This window comes from Nicotiana tomentosiformis, chromosome 6 (assembly GCF_000390325.3).
Source record: "Nicotiana tomentosiformis chromosome 6, ASM39032v3, whole genome shotgun sequence".
Lineage (NCBI taxonomy): Eukaryota > Viridiplantae > Streptophyta > Magnoliopsida > Solanales > Solanaceae > Nicotiana > Nicotiana tomentosiformis.
This window is the reverse complement of record NC_090817.1, coordinates 86930929-86943364: the sequence shown is the minus strand read 5'-3', so window position 1 is coordinate 86943364 and position 12436 is coordinate 86930929. Positions and strand designations below refer to the sequence as shown.

The window sequence follows — 12436 nt, the reverse complement described above, 5'->3', positions numbered from 1 at the left end:
TGATAGTACCTCCACATGTAAACACGTACCTGGTTTGAGATCTAGCTTTATCGGGATCAGATAAATAACCTTCATCTGCATAACCAACAAGATCTGCATTATCTTTATTAGCATAAAACAAACACATATCAAGAATTCCCTTTAAATATTGCAATATATACTTAATCCCGTTCCAATGTCTCCGTGTAGGAGAAGAACTATATCTTGCTAGTAAATTAATATAAAATAATATGCCAGGCCTTGTAGCATTAGCAAGATACATTAGTGCACCAATTGCACTGAGATAGAATACTTATGGACCAAGGAGTTCCTCATCCTCTTCTGGAGGTTGGAACAAATCTTTATTCACTTCAAGTGATCGAACAACCATTGGTGTACTCAATGGCTGCGCTTTGTCCATGTAAAAGCGTTTTAAGACCCTTTATGTATACGCAGATTGATGGATAAAGACCCTGTCTGCTAAATGTTCAATTTGCAGACCAAGACAAAGTTTTGTCTTTACAAGATCTTTCATCTCAAATTCTTTCTTAAGATATTCAATTGCCTTTTGGAGCTCTTCTGGAGTTCCAACAAGATTTATGTCATCGACATAAACAACAAGTATAACAAATTCTGAAGCCATTTTCTTTATAAAAATACATGGACAAATAACATCATTTATGTAATCCTCTTACAGTAAATATTCACTGAGGCGATTATACTACATGCGCCCAGATTGCTTTAAACCGTACAAGGATCTTTGTAATCTGATTGAGTACATTTCCTGAGATTTTGAATATGCTTCAAGCATTTTAAATCCTTCAGGAATTTTCATGTAAATTTCATTATCAAGTGACCCGTACAGATAAGTTGTAACCACATCCATTAGATATATTTCAAGCCTTTCACGTAAGGCTAAACTGATGAGATATCGAAATGTTATGGCATCCATAACGGGTGAATATGTTTCTTCATAATCGACTCCAGGTCGTTGTGATAATCCTTGTGCAACAAGGCGAGCCTTGTATCTTTAAACTTCATTTTTATCATTCCCTTTTCGCATAAAAATCCATTTATGACCAACTGGCTTTATACCAACAAGTGTTTGGACTACTGGTCCAAAGACCTCTCTTTTAGCAAGTGATTTCAATTCCGATTGAATTGACTCTTGCCATTTTGGCCAATCAGATATTTGTCGACATTCTTCGACAGATTGGGGTTCAAGATTCTCACTATCATACATAATGTTAAGTGCAACATTATATGCAAAAATATTATGCACCACTATTTTAGATCGATTTAAGTTAATCCCATCACCAGTAGAACTTAATAAAAGTTCCTCACTCACTTGAGTCTCGGGTTCATTGATTTCTTTAGGAATCTCAGAAGTAATCAGATCATGGGTCTTTTTAGGATATCCCTTCATAATATCATTTTGATCATTTGTCGATTTTCTTTTTCTAGGATTTCGATCCTTAGAACCCAAAGGCCTACCATGTTTCAGGCGTGCTTTAGGTTCACTAGTTTCATGCTAGTAGATGGTCCTGATGGGACATCAATTTGGATAGGCACATTCTCTGCAGGGATATGTGATTTAGTTATACTTTTCAAATTAGTAAATGCGTCTGGCATGCGATTTGCTATATTCTATAAATGGATGATCTTCTGGACCTCCTGATTACATATAGGGGTACGTGGATCAAAGTGAGATAATGATGAAACTTTCCACACAATTTTTCTTTTGATTTCCTTTTTCTCTCCCCCTAATTGTGGGAAATTTGTTTCTTCAAATCGACAATTTACAAATCGAGCAGTAAATAAATCTCCCGTCAATGGTTCAAGATAGAGAATAATAGAGGGTGATTCTAACCCAATATATATCCCTCACCTTCTTTGGGGGCCCATCTTACTGCGCTGTAGTGGTGCTACTGGCACATATACAACACATCCAAAAATTCATAGATGGGTAATATTTGATTCATGACCAAAAAGTAATTGTGACGGAGAATATTTATTATAATGTGTTGGTCTGAGACGGATAAGTGATGCTGCGTGCAAGATAGCATGACCCCAAACAGTAGTGGGCAATTTTGTTTTCATAAGTAGTGGTCTTGCTATCAATTGCAGCCGTTTAATAAATGACTCTGGAAGGCCATTTTGAGTATGAACATAAGCTACAGTATGTTCAACTTTTATTCCAATTGATAGACAGTAATTATCAAAAGTTTGAGATGAGAATTTTCCAACATTATCAAGGCGAATAGCCTTTATAGGATAATCTGGGAATTGTGCCCTTAAACGAATTATTTGAGCTAATAACTTTGCAAACGCCAAGTTGCGAGATGATAGTAGGCACACATGAGACCATCTTGAAGATGCATCTATTAGGACCATAAAATATCTAAACAACCCAATTGGTGGGTGAATAGGTCCACATATATCCCTATGTATATGTTCTAAAAAGGTAGGGGACTCAATGCCAACCTTCATTGGTGATGGTCCAGTGATCATTTTGCCTTGATAACAAACATCACAAGAAAATTCATCATTTGTGAGAATCTTCAGGTTCTTTAATGGATGCCCACTCGAATTTTCAGTAATTCGTCTCATCATTATTGATCCAGGATGGCCCAAACGGCCATGCCAAAGCACAAACGTATTTGATTCAGTAAACTTCTGGTTTACGATAGAGTGTGCTTCAAATGTACTAATCTTTGAATAGTATAAGCCAGAAGATAAAGTTGATAACTTTTCTACAATGCATTTCTCGCCAGAAATATTCTTTGAAATACAAAGATATTCCACGTTCATTTCATCTATTGTCTCAACATGATACCCATTTCGGCGGATTTCTATAAAACTCAACAAGTTTCTTCGGGACTTGGAGGAGAATAATGCATTGTTGATAATAAGTTTTTTTCCCTTAGACAGAAATACAGTAGCTCTTCCGGAGCCTTCAATCAAATTTATATTACCAGAAATTGTTGAAACATTTGCTTTTTCCTTATGCAAATAAGAAAATTTTCTGATCTTTGAATATGGCATGAGTTGTTCCACTATCAATTACACAAATATCTTCATGATTGGTCTATGATCCAAACATAATTTGAGGATTATCCATATTCTTTAAAATGACATAAACAAAATAAATATGATAGTAAACATTATTTTCAAAGCATAACTTTTATTTATGTACTACAATTACATAACCATACTATCTACTGCAAACAACAAAAATTAAAATATTTACATTTCTACAGATTCACTACCGATCACATGACTTGTTTCTCCTTCTAGGAGTGCAAAGTAATCAACTATATCCAAATGCATGAAGTCTAAATTATCTTCAGAAATAAAATTTGCTTCAGCATTTTTCTCTGTCTTCTTCAGGGAGGCTTGATACAGCTCAAACCAAGTGCTTTGGCGTACGTCATGTACGTGACCCGTGCCTTTTTCCTCCACATCTATAACATGTATTTTCTGGCTTTGCTGCTTGCACCGCTTCATGCTTTTGTTCCTTCCTTTTCCACTGCTGGTGGTGAGGAAGGTTCTTTGGTGCATTGTTATTACCACAAATAGAGTTTCCTCCCTGACCATGGCCATGACCACGACTGGGGCCACGTCCTCTTCCACGCTTAGCTTGGTGGAAGTTCGTCTCATTCACTTCAGGGAATGGACAAGAACTAGTAGGTCGACTTTCATGATTTTTTTATTAATAGCGCATTATGTTGCTCGGCTACAAGAAGCTGTGAGATAAGTTCAAAATATTTTTTGAATCCCATCTCTCGATATTGCTGCTGCAGGAGCATATTCGAGGCATGAAAAGTGGTGAAAGTTTTCTCCAACATATCATGATCAGTAATATTGTCATTACATAGTTTCAATTGCGAAATAATTCTGAACATAGCAGAATTATACTCACTGATAGATTTAAAATCTTGTAGTCTTAGATGAGTCCAATCATAACGTGCATGTGGAAGAACGACCATCTTCAGGTGGTCATATCTATCTTTCAAATTATTCTACAGTATGACTAGATCTTTAATAGTAAGATATTCCATTTTCAGGCCCTTATCTAGGTGATGGCGTAGGAATATCATTGCTTTGGCACGGTCTTGGTTTGATGCCTGATTTTTATCTTTGATGGTGTCTGCCAGACCCATCACATCAAGATGAATTTCGGCATCAAGCACCCAAGACATGTAGCTTTTGCCCGATATATCGAGGGTTACAAACTCAAGTTTAGAAAGATTTGACATTATTTAGAAAAAGAAAGTTCGTACCTCTGATACTTTCAAAGTATTTTCTTGAGATGGCAGAGTCTCGTGTTGATAACGTGTTATAAAATAAAAACTGTAAAGTAAAGACAAGTATAGAGAGAAACTGATATATTATTCAAACTTCAAACTTATGTACATAATGAACTGAAAACTCCTCTATTTATAGAAGAAAGGAAGCAAATGCAAGGCTTTTCTTTAGCTGCTTGTCAGCTGTCTGCATGAGCTGCTTGCAACCTGCCTGTTTAATAAGAAGCTGCTGCAAATCATTTCAATGAGCTGCTTGCAACCTGCCTGTTTAATAAGAAGCTGCTGCAAATCATTTCAATGAGCTGCTTGCAACCTGCCTGTATCAACTGCTTGTAAATAAACTTCAACATAGTACTAAATGGATAATCTTTTTCAGGAAAATTATCTATAATGGAGTAATAAATCAACATCCACAGTATAATTATTTTCATAACAATTTGCTCATTTTCTCACTTCTTACGAGTTTTTGCTTTTTCAGTGGTATTGAAAAGAATTCAACTGCTAAAAGAAAACAAGAGAAAAGGATTGAACAAAACAAGATGAATTCATTTCTATAGATAATAAAATACAAGTGTTTCGCTGTTGGGTGGCAAATTCCTAATTTGGATATGCCTGATCCAAGAACCATTATTATAATATAGTGTTATAAGCCAATAATGGTGTTTTTCAATTATATACACAGCCAACTAGATAAGCTATGCTTCACTTTAGCAGGCAGCCGCTGTATGCTTCATTCGCCGTTTAGAAAACTAGTATTTTGTTTCTACTTAGAGATTATCTTATAAATTAACTAACCTTACACCCCCCACATATTAAAATTACTCAAAACTGCCCATCAACAATCGGGTTTGGTCTAAAAATATCACCTGTTCACTTATTTTGTTGAGTTTGCCGCTATCGTTATTTTTCTGGCCCATTTATACCCTTAAACAAAACGGCTCTTTCTGGTAGCAAAATAGGTGAACAGATAGTATTTTCAGACCAAATCCGATAGTACATGCGCAGTTTTGGCCCTTTTTTGTTAAAACTAAGAATTTTTACACTGTGTTATTTCCCCCTTAAATAATAGCATATATATATATATATATATATCGTATATTTAGAGAGCGATTGTAATTTTTTAGCTTATAGGAGAAAGTGTTAAAAACCCTTAAAATTATCCAAACTTTTTTATGGGTTCTTTTAGGGGGTTGGGAGAACATAAAAGAAGGTATCCATTTTACCAAATAATAAACCAAATGGATAGAAGGGATGTCTGATGCAACAAGAAGTCAAAGTTGTTCCATAAAGATCAAACTAAATTTGTTGGGTTTCTTCAACTTGTTAGTAATTTTTTTTTTTTACTTCTTAATTGGTCTTCTTCCACAAGACTGACAGGTTCATTCCATATGATGAGACTTCCTTTTTAATAGCATGGCTCATTAGGATACAATTGCTACTTAATATGCTTAGAAACACAATTAGATATATGTAATGATTTTAACAATGTCAAATTGGGGGATTGTCCATTCCTTTCCCCCAATAGAAGTGATAGGACTACGTTTGGACTCGTACGCAATTATTACTAACAAATAGGGACGACCGCAAGCAGCGTGACACTTGTGGAATATAATTATCCATCTCGTGACAATGACTTAGCAAAATGAGAAATGTGGCTAAGAAAAAAGAAAAATGAAGAAGAAAGCCGTGTTTCACCTGCTTCTAAAAGTTGATATTAATTAAGTTCGTTGTGACTTGTACAACTTGAAAAACTTTATATTACAGTGGGCATGTGAATAATAAGGAGATGGCAACTACTTGAGATTGAAAGACTCACATGCCCATCTAATAGTAGGGTTGGATCATTCGTTGTTCCCATCAAAATGAGGGTGAATTTTTTTTTTTTTTTTTTTTTTTTGTTATGGGATTAGTTGGTAGATGTATTGTCATATCTCGTATTGTTTTTTATTTTTTGGTTTTCTCTATCAATACTTACTTTGGAATCCTGATTAATACCAATTTACACGAGGAGATTTAATACTGAGTTGCCTTTTGTAATATGATATTTAACTCCTTTTTCAAAAGCCATGTATCCTATTAGTACTCTTTTTATCCGTTTGTAATGATGCCCGATTCGTAAACATTTTTTTTTTTTAATTTTCAATCTTGACACGATTCCCTCTTTTAGGAACGAAATTTATTTAGGAAGAATAAATTTATGGAATTGTTACATAAATAGTCGGGACGATTCAATATTTACTTTTTAGCCGGTATACTTAGATTATACATACAGTTATACATATATTATACATGAATTATATACCGAGGCGGATCTAGATCAAATATTACGGGTTTCCGTGAACCCATTAACTTTTGCATAGACCCTATATTTATACTAAATATTTTATTAAAAGTATAAGAATGTTTAGCTTGTAACCCAGTTTGTTGGTCCAGTTATCATGTAGAATAACTTAAGATTATTGTAGTAACCCATAAGTTTAAAATTATGGATTCGCCTATGATTATATATATACTATACGTCCTTAATTTGATTATTTTTAGTTTAAGATATTAGGTGGGCGACCATTTAGGTTAATTCTTCTAAATTGATCTCGTACCACCGGCAAATAAAAGCTGATACAATCTTAAAATAATCAAAACATAAGCCAAATTGTGTAACTTGCTAAGGTTACGTACATTTGGTAGAGTTACAAGAAATTTATGTTAGTGTCTAGTGAGTGAAGAAAATAAAAAGTTGTTAAAAAGATTACCCAATTGTCTCATTAAATCAATTAAAAGAAAGAGAAATTTGTACACAATACAACTTTTTAAAAGTAATTAAAAAAAGTTACTGCTACTTTCAGAAAATTCCATAAATATAGTTTTTGTTTTTAAAATTTTAACCCTTTAATTACATTATATACTATACAACTTTTTATATCTCTAAAGTATCTCACTTAATTCTCTCTCAATAGTTATATCAAAACTCTTTCTTTCTCTCTCTCTCTTCAAACCCAAATCTTACTCCAAACCCAATATCTCAACTAATTCTCTCTCAAAACTCAATAGTTTATAATTCTCTTTACTAAAGATATATTATACTGGCATATATGGATGGTAGACGATATAAGTATACTTCATAATAAAGATATAGTATATTTACTATAATATCCATATATAAATATATACATGATATATTAGCAAATGTAAAAGGGAAAATCTATTATACATTAAGTATACTATAATATATGTATAAACCATATATACGAGATATCACACCAGATATAGATTGTAAATATTATATGTATATAAGTAACATATGTGACATAATTCATTTATGTACGTAGATTATATCAAATATAGACCATTAAATATTATTATTAAAAGCCTATACCAAATATGATATTTAGAAACTACTATTTAGCATAGAATAGCTAGTGGTGGCCATTATACCTCTTTGTTTACACACAAAAAAGGGGGAGGAAAATGAAAAAGAAGTTTCTTATTAAGAAAAATATTATTTATATAAGGGATTGAATAAATAAATATTTTATTTTTGAGTAAACGATATTTTATATTTTTTTTGGTAACTAAATATTTGTATCAATCACCAAAGAATCATTACAAAACCACAACACTTAACACACGCACTAGGCTGTTAACAGAAAAAATAAACTCCAAAACTAGAACCGTGTTGATCATACTTGAAGGACTTAGAGGCACATCTCCTGGGCAGAGTTTCCTCTACTCCTGTTGAACCAAAATGTGGTTATTTTGGACTCAAAGAATTAAAATGCGTGGGAATTTTTTTTTTGTGATCATAATATATATAACGTCCCTTTTTAAGGCGCTATACCTTAGCGGTCGTTTGCCCAGTTAATATAGCGCTCTTATTTAGGGCGCTATATATATAACGCCCTAACTTACCGCGCTATGTATATTATGTGGCTCACCAATGATTCTTCTGGGCTTAACTGACATAACAATAATTCAACTGGGTATAACGCCCATATTTAAGGCGCTATACCTCAAATAATTGTACCCCCAGACTGCTTTTTGCCTTATTTAAAGAGGTTAAGGATTTTGTAAAAATCCATTCGTAAATATTCTCAAGTCTTCTGAAATATTTCTTCGTTAAGTTATTTTGCATTTTGTCATAATGTCTGAAGAGCGAAGAATTAGGGTTTCATTATATTGGGGGGGTGAGGTTGTGGGGGTGGGGTGGGGGTGGAGAGGTGAGGTTGTGGTGGCGAATAACTCAGTAAGCTATAGTTTATCTCCACAGTGTCATGTTAAGTTGCCACTTACAATGGAGTACGATACATTGGTATTGTTGTTATGTAAAAAAAATGAGTGTGAGCAAATAACGTTCGGTGAATATTAAAGTAACAGAAAAATATCCGTATTCTATCACTCCGCAAGGGGTTGCTTGTTATACTGAGTTTAACATCGAAGACGATGAAACTCTGAGAGAATTTTTTAGGACTCCAGATGAATACCGGGCATTTCTTGTGATAAAAATATTGGAAATGTATATCAAGGCTGAAGACGTTCGCAATAATGAGGTTGCGCAAAGTAGGGATATCCCTCAGTCATCGAGTGGTTATTTTGGAGCAGTTTTAGCCGAACAGGTTCCGGGTGAAAGAGTTTCTCCACAAGCCAAGTGGTAAACTTCAATTTTCTTTTGTTTTACGATGTTTATTTTTGATGTATTGAATTTATATTAACACTCATATATTCCACAGGGGGTACCAGCCAGATATAAATTTTACAAGTTATGAACTAACGCCTAGTTTTGGTGTATTGGATCATGGTGGTCCATCCGGGAGTCATCACCAACAGGATAATGTCCATTATGGGATATCAACACATTATGATTTGTAAGTGAAGTGATAAAGCTATATGTAAAGTTTGGATCAATTTGAGTAACTCATTATTTTGTTTGTTGTGCAGTGAAAACGAGCAACTTGAAGGTCCTGTCCTTACTCAATTGCCCGAAGACGATATATTTAATTGGGATCTGGCAGATGCGCAGAGTCAAGAAGAGAATAGTGATTATGACAACAATGCCGATGAGTCTAGAGATGACACACCCTTCCCTGATGAAGGTGATGATGAGGAGGAAGAGAATGCTGAACCTGATTTGATGAGGGAGCATGATCTAACTCCCATTATACCAAGAGTGTACGAGTCCCACATGCCGTTTCATTCAAGGGAGATTCCTTACCTTGATCATTTTCCAAGTATGCCGGATGTGAATGCCCTCACAAGGGATATTGACAAAATTCGGACAATAATATGGGATGAATCTAGAGCAACGGTGCTGTCAAAGGGCATGCTTTTTCCTGATAAAGCACGCCTAAGTAGGGTGGTGCGAATGTACAGCGTAAAAGAGTGTCTGAAATCACGGTAGTAGAGTCATATGCGGATGTATACAAGGTTATTTGCCGTAGATAGTTTACAGGTTGTAATTGGATGTTGCATGCGAGGAAGAAGAAAACAAATATGTGGGTTGTGGGTAAATACATTGGCACCCATAATTGTGAAATGGACACATTCAGTGGGAAGCATTTTAACTTAAATGTTGACTTGATTTTTCTTGTCTTGATTCCACATATTGAAGCGTCCATAAGATACGAGATCAAAGAGTGTATAACATTTGTCCACCTGGAATATGGGTATACCATTAATAAAAGAAAGGCATTTCTCGGGCGCAAACGTGCGTTTGAAATTGTTTATAGTAGCTGGGATAAGTCCTTTGCATCTCTACCCAGGTATATGGCCGCATTGCAATACTTTAACCCCGGGATTGTTGTTGAATGGAAGCTTGAGCGGAGTCCGGAAATACAGAACATATATTCAGATATGTGTTCTGGGCATTTAAACCAGCAATTGATGGTTTTGTGCATTGCCGGCCGGTAATATCCATAGACGACACTCATGTCTATGGAAAGTATGATATTAAGTTGTTGATTGCCGTTGAAGTAGATGCTAATGGAAGTATATTTCTCCTAGCTTTTGCTATTTTTGCCAATGAAAGCCAAGAGACGTGGACACTATTTTTGAACCACTTGAAGGAGCACGTTGTCAGAAACGTTCAAGTATTTGTCTAATATCTGATCGGCATGGCGGTATTTTAAGTTATGTACAGACTTTGCCTGCATGGCAGGAACCATATGCCTACCACCGTTACTGTGTGAGGCACCTGAAGGCCAATTTCCAGAAGGCACACTCCTACAAGGATTTGCATGAGTTAATGTGGATGGCTGCAACAGATCACCAAGAGTGTAAATTCAGGAGGCGCATAGAATCGATCAGGTAGGTAGACCAAGGAGCCTATCATTTGTTGATACGACATGAGCTTGACAAATGGACTTTGCATGCGGATGGTGGCAGAAGATGGAGAATTCTTACTACAAATGTGTTAGAGTCTTTCAACGGGTTATTGAATTCTGCACGTGGATTGCCTGTCACTGCCATGGTGCGGTTGTCATTCAAGCAGATGGTGGTGAGGTTTGTTGAAAGGGCTAGATGTGCATCGTCATTGATGAAAAGGGGTGTTGAATTTATGCCAATACCAATGAAAAGATTTGAGAAATACAGGAGGCGAGCACATTGGCATTCGTATTTACAGTATTGCAACGAGCAAAATATTTTTGAAGTTCGCACCGCTATCCATCAAAATCGGGGGAATAATACACACACCGTAAATGAAGCCAGAAGGTTATGTTCTTGTGGGAAATGATTCATCTACCACATGCCGTGCTCACATGCCATGAAGTGCTTTCAACATACAGGTTTTGCAGTAACCAGCTACGTTGATAAAGAACATAGTATTGTTGCATACTTAAATACCTATAGTGGACAGTTGCAGCTAGTGGGTGCTGAGCATTATTGACCGCCGAAACCATTTAAAATGGTGTGTAACAAGGAGTATTTGCATCAACGACAAGTGCAAAAAAGAACGCGTATACATAACCAAATGGATATTGGTGATATCGTTTATGCGGGTAATTGTGGCATATGCTCACAAACAGGACACGACCATCGTAAATTTCCTTCAGTTGGTTTGGATAGCGGTAGTAATTCATCTCCCAGTGTAAGTTCATGCAATATGCCCAATTATCAAGGATACCCGTAGTGTTGTATTTCAATAATTTATTGTAATAAGTGTATGTACATGTTCATCTTGCAGAATGTATGAATTAAATTATGTTTCCATTGATGTTAAGTCTTATTGATATTTAGCATTAATACTTCAGTACAACAATTTAACATATACCCCAAGGAAAAAAAAGAATTGTTATTCGCCATTATCGTCGCTGTCTGGCACTATTTCATTATCACTGTCTTCATTTCCTCCGTCAACATCGTGTACGTACCCTTCGGGACCGAGGGCATCGTAATCTAGGCCCCAGTTGACACACATTTCTCGCATTTCATCGTTATCATCAAGAAGACCACTTGCTTGATTTCTACAACAATATGGGACTCTTACATCCAACGTCCGTGGTAGAAATTTAGGTAGTCCCTCCCACTCGACAACTATTGGGAAAATAGGATAATCATTGTCTCTATGCATTTTATCATTTTATAATAAATCCCAGTACTGAGCCTTTGTTCCTCCCAGGAAGTCAAGATCATCCATTGCATGATGAACAACTAATGCCTTTTCCATCTCTAGAATCTTCTTAATTAAATGTTGAATCACTTCTAGTTCATCTTTGTATGTGTTTGTTTGGAAGGTTGCAGACAGTGCTTGTGGCACAACAAGCCAATGCCAGCGACATAGTACTTCGTAATCACACCGTTTTGAGTAAAGGGGAACCCATTGTAGTTTTTCTACCCAAAATCGCATACCTTCAGGTTTTGTAGAATGCGCTTCGCCCTCAATAATGTGCCCTGCAACTTTGATATCAGTGTGTATATTGATAGGCTTATTTTTCAAGGTACGCAGAATACCATACCACCTGTCATCAACCAAGTCAGTGTAGCAACCTAGCATATTTTTTTTAAGGTAGGGATCGATAGTGTTAAGACGTGTTCCATGGGGATCTATTGAACTACCTTCACCCTTTTGCCTCTTTTTGAACCACTTGTTAAATGTTAGTGGATTTTTTAAAATGGATGTTGTAATGTTTATTCAAAAGGTCTTTGAAATATAGATGACT

The 12436-nt window shown here is 35.6% G+C and overlaps 1 protein-coding gene across 1 annotated transcript; it reads left to right on the top strand.

Moving 5' to 3' along the window:
- The first annotated feature begins 9812 nt into the window (after positions 1-9812).
- Positions 9813-11506, top strand: LOC138894362 (uncharacterized). Its single transcript, XM_070179056.1, has 4 exons — positions 9813-10039; positions 10129-10366; positions 10435-10583; positions 11461-11506. Exons 1-4 carry the CDS (start codon positions 9813-9815, stop codon positions 11504-11506), a joined length of 660 nt encoding a protein of 219 aa, XP_070035157.1.
- The last annotated feature ends 930 nt before the right edge of the window (positions 11507-12436 follow it).

Excerpts from the sequence above, each read along its gene's own strand:
- LOC138894362 (XM_070179056.1), top strand. The coding sequence starts at position 9,813 with ATGGACACATTCAGTGGGAAGCATTTTAACTTAAATGTTGACTTGATT. Across the intron at positions 10,367-10,434 it reads ACGTTGTCAGAAACGTTCAA|GAACCATATGCCTACCACCG; the intron begins GTATTTGTCTAA and ends CCTGCATGGCAG. Across the intron at positions 10,584-11,460 it reads AGGCGCATAGAATCGATCAG|AATGTATGAATTAAATTATG; the intron begins GTAGGTAGACCA and ends TTCATCTTGCAG.